General features: G+C 44.2%; 1 protein-coding gene across 2 annotated transcripts in view; it reads right to left on the bottom strand.

The window, feature by feature from the left end:
- The window catches only part of mfsd10 (major facilitator superfamily domain containing 10), a 61,918-nt gene that overhangs the window by 21,884 nt on the left and 23,281 nt on the right, over window positions 1-16,753 (bottom strand). For both annotated transcript variants that reach the window (XM_069942094.1, XM_069942084.1), the window contains exons 4-8: window positions 12,553-12,711; window positions 8,505-8,693; window positions 6,951-7,059; window positions 3,275-3,386; window positions 732-840 (exon numbers count right to left, since the gene is read on the bottom strand). In XM_069942094.1, coding sequence (XP_069798195.1) covers window positions 732-840; window positions 3,275-3,386; window positions 6,951-7,059; window positions 8,505-8,693; window positions 12,553-12,711 — 678 coding nt within the window. The remainder of the gene's footprint in view (window positions 1-731; window positions 841-3,274; window positions 3,387-6,950; window positions 7,060-8,504; window positions 8,694-12,552; window positions 12,712-16,753) is intronic.

The raw sequence follows: 16,753 nt of genomic DNA, 5'->3' as shown, positions 1-16,753 counted from the left end.
GAACTCCGGCTTCTGCAGTCCAAGGATGTGCACATTGGCAGGTTTAAAATTTGAATTGAAAAATACAGCATGGTAACAGCCCTTCCAACCCATGAGCCCATGCCTCCAAAATACACCAATTAACCTATAATCCCCATACGTTTTGGACAGTGGAAGGAAACCCACTCAGACATGGGGACAACGTACAAACTTCTTATAGACAGCGCGGGTTTGGAACCAGAGTTGCTGGCACTGTAAGAGCGTTGCACTGACCGTGCTGCCACTTGCTTGCATGGAGGGGGAAATTAATCACTGACCCCCCCCCCTCATGTGAAAAAACAAGGGGCAGAACCTGCAGGTACACAAGGAGACTGCAGATTCTGGAGAACGAGAGCAAAACACCAGAAGGAACTCAGCAGGTCAGCCTGTGGAGGGAAATGGGCGGTCAAGGTTTCGGACGAGAGTCTTTCATCGAGGATGCTGCGTGAGATGCTGAGTTCTTCCAGCATTGGTGTAATCTGGGGACGCTGAATGGGAATGTGGGCGAGTGGGATTGTTCTGTTCTCTGGGCCTTCCTCAGCCTGCAGACTGACTCCTTGCCTCCGCCCTGGGAGAGGTGCTGAGAGAGCTGCAAGGTAGTCTAAGGGAGATTTCGCCCCCCCCCCCCCAGACAAATCCAATTCATATTGGGAGGTCCGACATTTATTTCACTGACAACTGTTTGGTGTCAAATCCTCTCCTCCTTCACTTACCCTCCTCACAGCTTTAAGTTCATTTCCAGGCTGGATTCTCCGGGCATATCCTCCCTGGACCACGGCCATTGTAATTCCCACAAAGAAAAACATCTTGCCTTGTTGCATGCTGGAACAACGTGGCACAGCCACAAGGATTATGACAAAAAAAAAGAGGAAGATCACACCAGCGAACAGAACTCTGTGAGCACAGGCATGACTGATGGGCAAGCTCTCCATTACACACTATTTTGCATTGGGATGGCTGTGAATTTTATCTTATGTTTTTACTGTCTCTGAGTGAAAACAAAACACTGGAGAAACTCAGCAGGTCAAACAGAGTACTTTATAGAGAAAAGATAAAGATGCATAACCAACGTTTCGGGCTTGAGCCCTTCATCAAGGTGTGGGAGAATGTGGGTAGGCGTCTGAACAAAATGAGGGGGGAGGAGCACGGTCCCAAAGGCAAGAGGTAATAGGTGGAGAAGGGAGGGAGGGCACAGCAGTGAGTGGGGGGAGGAGGGGATGGCTCTGGGAAGGGGATGGAGAGCTGGAGGAAAGAAGATAAAGGGAAGGGAGAGAGAACGGAGAGTGGGGCTGGCAGAAACCGGAGGAGTCGAAGTTGATGCCATCCGGTTGGAGAGTGCCCAGACGCGCTCCTCTCCTCCGCACCATTTTGTCCGGGCGCCTGCCAACAATTTTCTATACCTCGATGAAGGAGTTCAGACTTGAAACATCTTTAAATTTACTACATAAAGGACATGGTTTGACCAGCTGAGATTCTCCAGCATTGTGTTTCTACTTTAATCACCATGGGTGCAGACCACCACCACTGCCTCTTTTAATTGAATTATTTACCATTAAAGTTTCTTTTACCTGTTCAGCTGCAGCAAGTGAGAATTTTGCTGCACATGTTCATTGTACAATGTCATCCCATTAAAGAAAGGAAGAGGAGGCCTGGGAGAAGGTGCAGAAGAGATTTACCATGATGTTGCTGTAAGAGGTCTGGAGGGTTGTGGACTGGGTGCAGGTCAATGGGACTAGAGGAATGATGTTTCAGCACAGACTAGAAGGGCCGAATGACCTGTTTTTCTATGTTGTAGTGTTGATTGGAGGTATGAGAATGTTTGGACAATGTGGGTGGTTCTTACTGGAACATCAGGGGTGACTTGATGGAAGTTCATAAAATTAAAAGCAGCAGTGATAGGGTCGACAGAATCTTTGTCCCGCGGTAAAGATGTCAAAAGCAGCCATTCTCAATGGGGGTCCTACACCCACCAACCCCACCTTTCTCCTGGATGCCACGATGCATTTTCTTCCCAGCTTGTGCAGCATAAAAATATCTTTTGTTTTTTTTATGTAGTCGGTAGGATAAAATTATGGAAGAAACCAAAACTTGACTGCTTCACAGGAACTCGTTAAGCTAGTGGTTCTCAACCTTTTTCTTTCCACTCACATCCCACTTTAAGTAATCCCTATGCCATCGGTGTTCTGCGATTAGTAAGGGATTGCTTAAGGTGGTATGTGGGTGGGGAGAAAACGTTTGAAAACCCATTTTAATCGTCCCTCATTGACTCGTTATGTGCAGGGTTAAATAACTCCAAAGGAAATGGGCCAATGACAATTTTTCTCAAGCCAAATATTTCAGTAACAATTCCCACATCCCGCTTTAAGCAATCCCTTACTAATCACAGAGCACCGATGGCATAGGGATTACTTAAAGTGGTATGTGAGTGGAAAGATAAAGGTTGAGAACCACTGCTTTAAGTCCGATGGAGGAGGCCATTGTTTAAAAAAAAAGATTGAGAATGGCTGGACAAGTGAACATGCCTTTTAGGTGGGGTGGGTTTAAAAAGGAGATAAGTGGGGCAAGGTTTTTAAAATAAACGCAGAGTGGTGGGTGCCTGGAACAGGCTGCCAGGAGTAGTAGAGGAAGCAGAGACAAAAGAAGCATTTTAAAGGCTTCGAGAGAGACGCATGAATTTGCAGGGAAGGGCCAGTCCCTGTGCTGTACTGCACTATGTTCTATCTGATTAATATTCCCACATTCCAAAGACAAACCGGATTCATTGAGTAGTTGGTCACATAGATGCATCTGAGCGGCGCAGGCTTGTGGGGCAGGAGAGCCTGTTACCGTGATGTAGCTAATCTAAAATTGTATTAAAATCAAATTAAATGTTAGTTCAAAGACTTCTTCAGGAAAGGGCCTCTGACCTGAAACTTTAAATCAGTTTCTCTCTCCGCAGATGCTGTTTGACTTGCTCGCAGTTGTCAGAATTTTCCGTCATTTATCTATTTTAGATTTGCAGCATCACCAGGTTTTTTAGATTTTCGTTGACTATTAATTACAGTCATCACTTCCACCATCTTGGTCTCACCCTTCCACAGGTGATCCCTTCATCCTATCATCCCTCACCCATCTTCTCTGCAATTTAAAAATTAACGATACTCACTTTCTCCGTTCTGAAGAAGGATCCTTGACCTGAAACATCAACCGTTTCCCCTCCCCGCAAATGCTGAGCACATCCAACCTTTTGATTCGATGAGAACTAAATATCACGTACCTGTCAAAGTGGAAGCGTTGATGGGTGAGGAAGCTGAGCGTGTACTCCAGTCCGGAGAACAGAAAGAGATAGAGGAAGTAGACCAACCCCAGGACTTTCAGAGCCTCCACTCCTGGATTGTTAGATAAAGCATCAGGATAATTGTCATAAACATATTCAGTTTCACATCTGAAGAATATTAACATTAGAACAGCACATGCCCATGTCATCCTGCAACTCATGCCTGCACTGAACACTGTGTCCAATTAAACTAAATCTCTTCTGCCCACAAATATCTCTGTTCCTTGCATATTCACATATCTCTTAAATACTACCATCACTACCCCTGGCAGCCCGTTCCAGGCACCCACCACCTCTCCGTGTATAAAACTCTCCCCCCACCCCCGCCTTTCTTAATAGCGCATCCTCCAGTGTATGACATTTTTACCCTGGGGAAAAGATTTGGCTGTCTACCCCATCAGCTCCTCCCACAGTCATGTAAATTTCAATCAGGTCTCTCCCCCTGTCTCTTTAGACGGGCACAAACTTACAAGGGGGAGAGATAAAGTGAATGCTCACTGTCCTTTTACCCGGGGTAGGTGAGAGGGCAAGGATTTAAAAGGGTCCCGAGGGTCAACTCTTTCACTCAGAGGGTAGTCCATGGCTGGAATGAGCCGCCAAAGGAAGCTGTAGAAGTGAGTACAATTACAATGTTTAAAAAGCATTTGGACGGATATAATTGGACGGGAAGGGATTAAAAGGTAATAGACCAAATGCAGGTAAATGGGACAAGCTTGGGGAGAAAACTTGGTTGGGGTGGATGAGTTGAGCTGAAGGGCCCGTTTCCGTGTGGTATGAAGATGCAGAAATCTGGATTCTGCTGGAAGAACTTCAGTGGGCTGAGCGGGGTCAGGACTCCATGGCTCTGCATCCCAAAGCACCTTGCAACATGGTTAGCGCAACATTCTCACGGCGCCAGCGGCCAGGGAGTAAATCCATCGCTGTCTGTAAGGAGTTTGTTCGTTCTCCCCATCTCTGCATGGGTTGCCCCCGGGAGATCCAGTTTCCTCCCACCCTTAAAAACTTTCTAGGTTAAGTGGGTGTAATTGGGTCCGAAAGGGGCTGTTAATGTGCTGCCTGTCTAAATTTAAATGATTAACATTTTTAAACAAAGACTGAGGCTCAAAAAAATGTATTTTTTTTAAATTGTCGACATTAGGGAAACACGGTTAGCGCAACACTATTACAGCACCAGCGATCCTGGATTGAATCTGGCGCTGTCTTTGAGGAGCTTGTACATTCTCCCATGTCTACGTGGATTTCCTCCCACATTTCAAAGACGTACCAAGTTAGTCGGTTAATTGGTCACATGGGTGTAACTGGGTGTCACAGGCTCGTGGGTTGGAAGGGCCTGTCACCGCGTTGTATTGCAGAATTAAAATTAAATTGCATTTTATTTCACTGTTTCACTGAAGCCACTCGGGATACTTCCACTCTGATACAAGGAGTCACCGCAACATTGGTCAGACTACCCTGAGCCTTTGTGAAAGTTCTCGAGAAATTCACCCCAGCTGCCATGGTCCTCCAATGGAGACAGCATCAACATTCAACCAGCAGAGTGTAAGAGGGGTGGCTGCAGGCTTAGACACAAGAGGAGTTTCTGGTACCCAGAGTCTGTTCAACCAGTTACACCCACCCCAAAAATAAAGAACTCTCTGAGTTAACCCCACTGCTCCTCTCCCTGTTGCTCGTGACATTTCAGGTTCTCATCCATATCTCTTCAATTTAGCGAGCTTATTTTCTATACTGCCCAATTTGTTTGCATTTCATTCTTTGTTTACTGTACGTTTCTCTCTTTTATAGAGTCATGCGCCGCGTAATGTCCGACCATTCAGAAATCCCAATCGGAGAAGGGAGATGTAACTCATAATTTAACTTGCACAATTTGCTCAGTGCTCCTCCTCTCAGTCACAGCCACTGGTTTGTCATTACTGCAAAATGCTTCTTGTCACATACACTGACAGAACTGCAGAAGCGTTGCAGAAAGTGAGCCCGAGTCCATTTCTCCAGGCACCATGTTCCAGTATTAAATGAGTGTTGTTCGAAGCTGTGGCCCAGTAAGTGAAAATGTGCTGCAACAATTATTCCAATACAGGAATGTCACAGCACCAAACGTTGCTGTCATGGAATGGTTTAATTACCCTGGCACCCATGCCACTTCTAATCATCCGTCATTAGTATATAATAGGGTGTCCGCACAACTTCCAAGTCGCTTAATGTCCTATTTCACAGAACGCATCGTGGATGTTAAGCCATGCTTGACTAAATACACATCTTTCTTGTGTAGAGTTTTTTGCACGACCGATAAGTAGAAATTCTGTCTGGTCCGCAGGAAAAAGAATCTCAGGGTTCTATGTGATGTCATGTATGAACACTGACAATAAATCTGAATTTTGAACTGCTGAGCACTTGACTTGTTGAGTGCCAATGTATTTTCTAAATGTCATCAGATCCCCAGTGTGAATGTCTATCCCCTAGTCCACAGTCACCACCAAAGGGGCTCATCCTGGTCATCCGGGGCATCTCGTAACAACCTCCCTTCACTTCTCCTTTATTCCTAATTAAAACTAAGAACCAGAGGTTCCTTCTACCCGGTGACATCACATTCTCATTCATCCAGTGGAAAGCAACTGCCTTTTCACCTTTCCCTCCCAAACATCCAGGGACCCAAAAGCTTCGCCCAGGCGAGGCAGCAAGTCATCTGGCACACAAATAGGCCTTTCAGCCCACCAAGCTGACCAGGAGCCTACTATTCTTTGGTGATTCAAGCCACTCATCAGATTGCCTCTTAAATTTGTTCACCCTTCTTCTCGTATAGTGAGGAAACAGGCCCTTCAGCCCAACCCTCCCATGCCAAGCAATATGCCCCACCCACACAGCTCCCACCTGCCTGCATTTGCCTCCCATCCTATCCATGTATCCATCCAATTTTTTCTTAAACACTGAAATAATGAATACCTAAACCACCTCCTCTGGCAGCCCATTCCATACACCCACTATCTTCTGTGTGAATAAAGTTACCTCTTAGATTGCCGTTAAATCTCTCTTCCCCCTCACACCTTAAACCTCTGTGCTGTGGTCTCTGATTCCCCCACTCTAGGCAAAGTGCACTACATTTTGATATTCTCTGCAAGGAAGAAACCAAATGCAGATTGGCCAATGGCTTTGCACAAGACTTCCACCATCTGCAAGAGTGATGCCGGGTCTCTGAAAGAATCTCCATGTCCTCCGTCAAGGGCAAGGGCACTGGGCAAGCAGAAGCATGTGGCCCTGCAACCCCCACCCCATCCTCTCTTGGAAATATATCTCCATTCCTTCATCACCAACAGGACTGAGAATTTCTTCACCAAAAGGACTGCAGCACTTAAAGAAGGGCAGCTCACCACCATCTTCTCAAGGGCAGGTTAAGGATAGGAAATAAATATTGTTTATCTTTAATTGCCAAATCACTAACTCTGCACTCCTTGCAGGTACTAACAGAGTAGACAGACACATGTCTGCAGGCAATGGATGTACACAGACAGAAGAGATTCAGCTTAAGTTGGCATCATGTTCAGTGCAACATGTGGGTGGAAGGGCCTGTTCCCGTGCTCTTCTTCTTTTGTCTCACAGGAGCGATCACTGGATGTTCACTCACGTTCTGGAGAGGGAGGATCCGCCCTTCGCTGGATAGCGGAGAATCGAAAGAGTGCGATGGGGCTGAGAAGGTCAACTGCATTCTGGAAGGTGGAGGAGGCCGAGGGGACCTGTGATGAGAAACAGAAGCGAGTGCAAGAGCCCCTAATCTCATCATTAATGCAGCCCGGGTGCTGGGCACGTCAGGCGGCAGCTGTGGAGAGAGAATCTGAGGAACAGTTTCAGGCCCATCAGAACTGGGAGAGAGAGAGAGAGAGAGAGAGAGAGAGAGAAAGAAAAGTTCCGCCGGAGGAACTCAGCGGCTCAACCAGCATCAGTGGGAGAAAAAGAACTGTCGACGTTTCGAGCCGGAACCCTTCACCAGGTCGCTGATGCTGCTCCACCCGCTGACCCCCCCCCCCCCCCCCCCACCGCAGATGGTGCTTTCCTCCAGGTTTCAGCGTCTACGGTCTCAAGAGAGAATTCAAGCTAATTTTCATTTGAAGGGAGGGGTGGAATGTAGAGAGCAAAGGGAAGACCTTGGCTCCATCAGAGATATGAAGTGTTATCAGAGATTACAGATCAAAGAAAATGGCTGAATACTTTCCTGACAACCGGGTGTGTGCGTTTCCCGAGCTGCAGGAAGATTCGCAGCCTGCTTTTGTGGTTTGTAAAAAATTTGGCAAACTTTGTGTCTATAATGAAAACATACTAGACTGAGTACTGAGTGTAGGCATTGGGAGGTCGTGTTGCTGTTGTACAAGACGCTGGTGAGGCCTCATTTGGAGTATTTTATTCATTTTCAGTCATCACGCTCATGGAAAGAGCTGGAGAGGGTGCAGAGAAAATTTACAAGGATGTGGCCAGGACTCGGAAGCCTGAGCTACCAGGAGAGGTTGAGCAGACGAGGATGAGGGTCATCTCACAAGAGGAATATATCGGGTGAACACACAGAGTCCTTTGAGGTGAAACATGAAAGTCTGCAGACGCAATGACTATAGTGAAAAATCAGAGTTGCTGGGTGAATTCAGCAACTCTCACTGCGGCCATAGGTGATTAAGATATATTACCGATGTTTCGGGCCTGAGCCCTTCTTCAAAGCATGAGTGATAAGCAGGCAGGTGCCTGAGACTTCTGCCGAGACGAGGGGAATCAGTAACCACAGGTTTAAAGTGAGGGGAGAGAGATTTAACAGGAACCTGAGGGATAGTGTTTTTACACAGAGGGTGGTGGGTGTATGGAACTGTCCGCTGCAAGAGGTGGTTGAGGTAGGTGCTATTGCAGTGTTTAAGAAACATTTGGGCTGATACATGGATAGGATGGGTTTTGAGGGATATGGTCCCAACGCAGGCATGTGAGATGTGTGTTGATGGGCTTTTTGGTTGGTGTGGGCCTGTTTCCATGCTGTGAAACTATGATCCACAGGAGTAAACCCGTGGAGTCACAGGGAGAATGGTGTGGATTCAACCTGGGTCTCTGTGAGGTAATGACTTCACCTCGAGCTGCATCTCCCTGCCACGCTCCACAGCCCCCTACCCAAATCCCTACATGAGTTTCCCCACCTCAGCCCCCTTACCCGTTTCTCCCTTGGGAGGGTCTCTGGGAGGAAGAAGATGATGAAGAGGAGATCCGACACCACGAACAGCATGGCCAGTAGTGCAGGCCGGGTGTAGAAGGTTTCGTCCCTGCTGGTACTCGATCCGAGGAAGGCCCCAATCATGGGTCCGATGGTGAACCCCAGAGAAAAGGCAATACCAATCATGGCCTGTGGGGGGAGACCAAACCACCAGGGTTAGAGGAGCAGCAGTGAAAGAGGAAACTCCGCACACACCCCGTGGTTGATGTAAAAACACAACGCTGGAGAAACTCAGCAGGTCAAAAGTGTCCTTTATACAGCAAAGATAAAAATGCATAACCAACGTTTCGGCTTGATCAAGGTACGGAAAAATGTTGGCAGGCATCTGAATAAGAAGGTAAGAGGGGAGCCGTGGGGGAAGAGCACAGACCCAAAGGCAAGAGGTAATAGGTGGAGCAGCAGAAAGGTTAGAATTCACGGGTAAATAGGGTCTTACAGAGAGTTTTTGGCACATTGGCCTTCACAAATCAAAGTATTGAGTACAGGAGTTGGGATGCTATGGTAAAGTGTAGAAGACATTGGTGAGGCCAAATTTGGAGTACAGGAAGGATATCAATAAGATAGAGAGAGTGCAGAGAAGATTTACTAGGATGTTGCCAGGACTTCAGGAACTGAGTTACAGAGAAAGATTAAACAGGTTAGGACTTTTTTCCCTGGAGCGTAGATGAGGGGAGATTTGTTAGAGGGATTTAAAATGATGAGATAAAGTAAATGTAGGTCGGCTTTTTCCACGAAGGGGAGGTGAGATAAGAACTAGAGGACATGGGTAAAGGGTGAAAGGGGAGAAGTTTAGGTGGAACATGAGGGGGAACTTCTTCATGGTGGGGATGTGGAATGAGCTGCCAGATGAAGTGGTGAATGCGGGCTCAAGTTGAACATTTAAGAAGAATTTGGACAGGTACATGGATGGGAGGGGTATGGAGGGATATGGTCCAGGTGCAGGTCAGTAGGACTAGGCAGAATAATTCAGCATGGACCAGAAGGGCTGAAGGACCTGTTTCTGTGCTGTAATGTTCTATGGTTTTAAACTGTGTTTTATGTGGAAAGTGAATGTCCTCTGGGCATAGGGTTCATATTCAAGTTCACTCTCACACGCATCAAGGTGCGGTGAGAAACTTTGTTTTCTGAGCAGTCCAGTGAGAGATCTCATTCATGGTACAAGTCAGATTCTGTACAGAAGTGAAGAGTTACAGGGAGAAAAATCAGAACGGAGCCAAGGCTCCATCCGCTGACCTCGTGTTACATTCATCCAGGAGTCTGATGGCAGCAAGAAAGAAATGGTCCTTGAGTCTGGTCTCACACTCATGAACCTCCTTCCCAATGGGAGAGGGTGGAGAGAGAATATGGGGGGTGATTTTTTTTCTATATAATAAGATAAATACTTTCCCAAGCCAGCGAGAAATGCAGATGGAGGGGAGGAAGGGGTGTAATGGTCTGAGCAGCAGTCATGACTTAGTGAGAGGGGGATCGTTCAAAGAAGATTAATGAGCCAATTTTCTTATTAAAAACCTCACACAGACACACACACTGTAAGGTGCATCAAATGCAGAGCCAGGGGAGATGGTGGAAGAGGATACAATAGCCAGAGGCATTGAGATAGGCATTGAAAAAGAGGGATATAAACCATGTGTGGTCAGATGGGATTTGTTTAGTTTGGCATCGTGGACAGCACATATATATAGTGGGCCAAAGGGCTGTTCTGAGCCCCACGTTGCCTTGAGCACAACATCCCAGCTGTCGACCTGGTTGTACACTCTGTGTCAGCCAGACATTAAATGTCCCCTGTGCAGAACTCAAACTATATCAGCACATGAAAGAGATCCCTCTAACAATGAAGCCCAACATTCCATTTGCCTGGGTCTCTCAGCTCACGTTCACGTATCTCCCCAAACTCATTCCCTCGCGAATCTGTCTCCAGAATTCCCCACCTCAACAGTAACTGCAGCGGCTAGAAATCTGACAGAAAAAAAAATGCAGGAAACGCTGGGAACTCTCCTCAGGAGAGAGAGCGAAAAACAGGATTAATGTCTTCGCCAGATCTTTGGCCCAAGGTGTTGACCGTTTACCTCTTCACAGATGCTGCCTGACCTGATGAGTGTTTCCAACAATTCCTGTTTCATTGTTTTCCAGGCCAAAGCCATCCCAAAAACAGTTAAAACACAGATAAGTACAGCACAGATCATTCAGCCCACAATATCTGCACTGACCTTGCAAATGGCACATACAGTATCTCCCCCTCTCCCTGCATGTTCATTGCTGAATCTCTTTAACACCACTATTGTATCTGCTTCCGCAGCTACCCCTGGCAGCCCGTTCTAGACCCCCTCACACTCAGTATCAAAACCTTGCCCTGCCCATCTCCATTAAACTCTCTGCTCTCATCTTAAAACACATGTCCTTTAGTAACATGACATTTCCACCCTGGGGAAAAGATGCTGACTGACAACTCTCATTCGAGGCCTCTCAAAATTTTATGAACTTCTTTCAGGTCTCCCCTCAGCCTCTGACACTCCAGAGAAAACAACCCAAGTTTGACCAACCTCTCTCCCTCTAAAACAAGCCCCTTCTAACCCCTTTCCAATGCCTCCACATCCTTCCTGCAAAGGGGCAACCAGAATTACACACAGTATTCCCCAAGTGTTGCCCAACCAACCTTTCGGACACCAGAACCTAAGAAATAGGAGCAGGAGTCGGCCATCCGGCCCATCGAGTCTGCTCCACCATTCAATGAGATCATGGTTGATCTGATGATCGGCTCATCTCCATCCACCTTTTCCCCCTATCCCTTAATTCCCCTCCTGTGTAAAAATCTATCCAACCTTAAATATATTTACTGAGGTCGCCTCCACTGCTTAATGGGCTGCGGATTCCACAGATTCACCACTCTCTGGGAAAAGCAGACCCCCTCATCTCCGACCTAAATCTACCACCCTGAATCTTGAGGCTACGTCCCCTAGTTCTAGTCTCCCCCACCAATGAAAACACTTACCTACCTCTATCTTAATTAAATTACATCATAATTTTACATTTCTATAAGATCCCCTCTCATTCTTCTAAATTCCAGCGAGTCCAGTCCCAGACGACTCGATCTCTCCTTATGGGCTAACCCCCCTCATCTCTGGAATCAATCTTATGAACCTCCTATGCACTGCCCCCAAAGTCAGTACATCCTTCCTCGAGTAAGGAGTCCAGAACTGCACACAGTACTCCAGATGCGACCCCAGCAGTACCTTGTACAGTTACAGCACAACCTCCATGCTCCCAAATTCAATCCCTCTAACAATGAAGCCCAACATTCCATTTGCCCTCTTGATATCCTCCTGCACCTGCAAACCAACCTTCTGCAATTCCTGCACTAGCTCTCCCAAGTCCCTCTGCACGGCAGCGTGCTGCAATCGCTTGCCATTTAAATAATATTCTGATCTTCCATTTTTCCTTCCAAAGTGGATAACATTGCCAACATTGCCAGACCCTTAGTCACTCACTTAGCCTATCTATATCTCTCTACAGACTCTCCGTCTCCTCTGCACAATTTGCTTTTCCTCTCAATTTATGCAATAATTCAGCTAAAACATGACTTCTGTACCCTTATACAATTCTGTGGTCTTTTGGAGTGTAGTTAGTGTCCTGATATGAACACAGGCTGGGAAGAGAGGGGAGAGGGATTCAATGTCTGCACAGCTAGGTCCCACAAACAAACCCACATCAGTTCGTGAATCTAATAAGAACCTCGGTTCAGAGAGTGGTGGGAGTGCTGAAGAGAAACAGGAAGTAGTCCACTGGCACAAAGATGGCCTGGGAGGGAGAAAGTAGCGAGATAAATACCCGAGGGAGAAAATAAATAGGATATACTGATAGGGCAAGAGGGGAGACAAGTGAAGAACATGCAGTGTGTCGACGATGCTTCTGGGCGGCTCACACACACCAATACATTACACAGTGCTCACACCACCAAGTGACCAGCAGGCCCGTCCAAACCAGCTCGTACCATGCCCTTGCCGCGTGCCTGGGGAGTGGGAAGGTCTGCGATGATGGCGGTCGACAAGCTGACGTTCCCTTTGCTGATGCCTCCCACCACACGAGACAGCAGGAAAATCCCGAAGCTCCCGGAAAGAGCCCACAGTCCATACGAAAGGACGAGGCCAACCTGCAGCGAGGGAGAGACGTGGTGAGCAGAGGGGGCATCAGTACTGAGGTTCCTTCAGCTGCATCACACACATACAGTGCAGTACAGACGCAGGCCCTTCAGCCTACTACATTGAAACCCGTGCTACCTAATTACATCCAATTAACTTTCCAACCCCATATGTTTTTGAACGGTGAGAGAAAACAGGAGCACCTGGATAAAACATGGGAGAACGTACAAACTCCTAACAGACACCATGGGTTTCGAACCCCAGCCCCGATCACTGGTGCTGTAACAGAGTTGTGCTAACCATATCCACCTCTTAAATTATGTTCTTAAATTATTATTCTGTGAATATGGGGTTTTTTTTTACTTTTCACACTATGAACCATACTGACCAAAATGCACACAAACATTTCCCTCTTGAATATACAGTGTCATTTTCTCCCCCTTTTCCCCCCTCCCTTCCCTCCCTCCTTCCCCCCCAATCCTTTCCCTCCCTCCTTCCCCCCCAATCCCTACCCACTCAACGTTCAACCTATATGATACATTAAACCCATCACACAATGAAAATAAACAAGAAAATTGTGTCATCTTCTTTTACATACTGGGTCAGTTCATTTCATCTTCTTCTCCTGTCATTTTAGGGGGTGGAGGTCCGCAGTAGGACTTCTCTGTTGTGTTCCATGTACGGTTCCCAAATTTGTTCGAATACTGTGATGTTATTTCTTAAATTATATATTATTTTTTCCAATGGAATACATTTATTCATTTCTATGTACCATTGCTGTATTCTCAGGCTCTCTTCTGATTTCCAGGTTGACATAATACATTTTTTGGCTACAGCTAAGGCTATCATAATAAATCTTTTTTGTGCTCCATCCAAATCGAGTCCAAGTTCTTTACTTCTTATATTACTTAGAAGGAAGATCTCTGGATTTTTTGGGATGTTGCTTTTTGTGATTTTATTTAATACCTGATTTAGATCTTCCCAAAACTTTTCCACTTTCTCACATGCCCAAATAGCATGCACTGTTGTTCCCGTTTCCTTCTTACAGCGAAAACATCTGTCTGATACTGTTGGGTCTCATTTATTTAACTTTTGGGGCGTGGTGTATAGCCTGTGTAACCAATTATTTTGTATCATGCGTAACCTCGTGTTTATTGTATTTCTCATAGTTCCGGAGCATAGCTTTTCCTTTTTTTTTTTTTTTTTTTTTTTTTTTTAAATTTTTTATTTTTCACACCATAAATCACAATAGCCATGATATACACTTTTTCTTTTCCACACATTTACAGTGACTTTTTCTCCCTCCCCCCTCCCTCCTCCCAAGCCACCCCCCCATCCCTCCCCCCTCTCATCCATTTTAGTTATACAATCTAGGTTGCATTAATTCAGTTAGACAATGTTGTCATTCAACAAAAATACACCAGAAATTCTACTGAGTCCATTTTTTTCTTCTCTTCTCCTTCCATCAACTTAGGTAATGTTTGTTCCCGGTAGGTTTTCGCTATTGTATTTAATGTAAGGCTCCCATACTTGTTCGAATATTTCGATATTATTTCTTAAACTATATGTTATTTTTTCTAATGGAATACATTTATTCATTTCTATATACCATTGTTGTATTTTCAAATTATCTTCCAATTTCCAGGTTGACATAATACATTTTTTTGCTACAGCTAGGGCTATCTTAACAAATCTTTTTTGTGCATCCTCCAAGTCAATTCCAAATTCTTTATTTTTTATGTTACTTAGGAGAAAGATCTCTGGATTCTTTGGTATATTGTTTTCTGTTATTTTATTTAATATCTGATTGAGATCATCCCAAAATTTTTCTACTCTCTCACATGTCCAGATTGCATGAATTGTTGTTCCCCTTTCTTTTTTACATCGAAAACATCTATCAGATACTGTTGGGTCCCATTTATTTAACTTTTGCGGTGTAATGTATAGTCTGTGTAACCAATTATATTGTATCATACGCAGCCTCGTATTTATTGTATTTCTCATCGTTCCAGAGCATAACTTCTCCCATGTTTCCTTTTTTATCTTTATATTTAAATCTTGTTCCCATTTTTGTTTAGTTTTACCATTTGTTTCCTCATTTTCCTTTTCTTGCAGTTTAATATACATATTTTTTATAAATCTTTTGATTAACATTGTATCTGTAATCACATATTCAAGGTTACTTCCCTCTGGTAAACTCAAGTTGCTTCCTAATTTATCTTTCAAGTAGGATCTCAGTTGGTAATATGCCAGCGCTGTATCTCCCGTTATATTGTACTTATCTCTCATTTGTTCAAAGGATAAGAATCTACTTCCTGAAAAACAATTTTCTATTCTTTTAATCCCTTTTTTTTCCCATTTTCTAAAGGCAAGGTTGTCTATTGTAAAAGGGAGTAGCTTATTTTGCGTCAATATTAGTTTTGGTATTTGGTAATTTATTTTATTTCTTTCTACATGTATCTTCTTCCATATATTGAGGAGATGGTGTAATACTGGAGAAGTTCTATGTTGTACCAATTTTTCGTCCCATTTATATAATATGTGTTCAGGTATCTTTTCCCCTATTTTATCTAATTCTAGTCTCGTCCAGTCTGGTTTTTCCCTTGTTTGATAAAAATCTGATAGGTACCTTAATTGTGCGGCTCTATAATAATTTTTGAAGTTTGGCAATTGTAAGCCTCCTTGTTTATACCATTCTGTTAATTTGTCTAGTGCTATCCTCGGTTTCCCCCCTCTCCATAAAAATCTCCTTATTATTTTCTTTAACTCTTTGAAGAATTTTTCTGTCAGTTGTATTGGCAATGCCTGAAATAAGTATAGTATCCTTGGAAAAATGTTCATTTTAATACAGTTTATCCTTCCTATCAGTGTTAGTGGTAGCTCTTTCCAATGCTCTAAATCGTCCTGTAGTTTTTTCATTAGTGGATTGTAATTGAGTTTATATAATTGGCCTAGATTTTTGTTTATTTGCACACCTAGGTATCTTATTGCCTGCGTTTGCCATCTGAATGGGGATTCCTCCTTAAATTTTGAGAAATCCGCGTTATTCATAGGCATTGCTTCACTTTTATTTACGTTTATCTTGTATCCCGACACTTCTCCATATTCCTTCAATTTCTTATATAGTTCTTTTATTGATAGTTCTGGTTCTGTTAAGTACACTATCACATCATCCGCAAACAGACTGAGTTTATATTCCCTGTCTTTTATTTTTATTCCTTTTATATTATTATCTCTTCTTATCGATTCTGCTAGTGGTTCTATAGCTAGCGCAAACAATAATGGTGATAGTGGGCATCCCTGCCGCGTTGACCTGCTTAAGTTAAATTGCTTTGATACATGTCCATTTACTGTCACTTTCGCTAACGGTCCCTTATATAATGCTTTAATCCAATTAATATACTTCTCCGGTAAACTGAATTTTTGCAATACTTTGAACAAGTAATTCCATTCTACTCTGTCGAAGGCCTTCTCTGCGTCTAAAGCAACTGCTACTGCCGGTGCTTTATTTCCTTCTACTGCATGAATTAAGTTAATAAATTTACAAATATTGTCTGTTGTGCGTCTTTTTTTGATAAATCCAGTTTGGTCTAAATTTACCATTTTCGGTACCTGTTCTGCTAATCTGTTCGCTAATAGTTTAGCTATTATCTTATAATCTGTGTTTAGCAAAGATATTGGTCTATATGACGCTGGTGAGAGTGGATCTTTCCCTTGTTTTAGTATCACTGTAATTATTGCTGTTTTACATGAATCTGGTAAGTTTTGTGTCTCATCAATCTGGTTGATTACATCCAGGAGGGGCGGTATTATTAGGTCTTTAAATGTTTTGTAGAATTCTATTGGGAGTCCATCCTCTCCTGGTGTCTTATTATTTGGTAAATTTTTTATTATCTCTTGTATTTCTACTGTTCCAAATGGTTCTGTTAATTTATTTTGTTCCTCTATTTGTAGTTTTGGTAGTTCAATTTTAGTCAAAAATTCATCTATTTTCCCTTCTTTCCCTTCGTTTTCGGTTCGGTATAATTGTTCATAGAATTCTCTGAAGTTTTC

This window comes from Narcine bancroftii, chromosome 1 (genome assembly GCF_036971445.1).
Source record: "Narcine bancroftii isolate sNarBan1 chromosome 1, sNarBan1.hap1, whole genome shotgun sequence".
Lineage (NCBI taxonomy): Eukaryota > Metazoa > Chordata > Chondrichthyes > Torpediniformes > Narcinidae > Narcine > Narcine bancroftii.
Note: the sequence above shows the minus strand (reverse complement) of the source record. Positions and strands in the feature narration are given on the sequence as shown.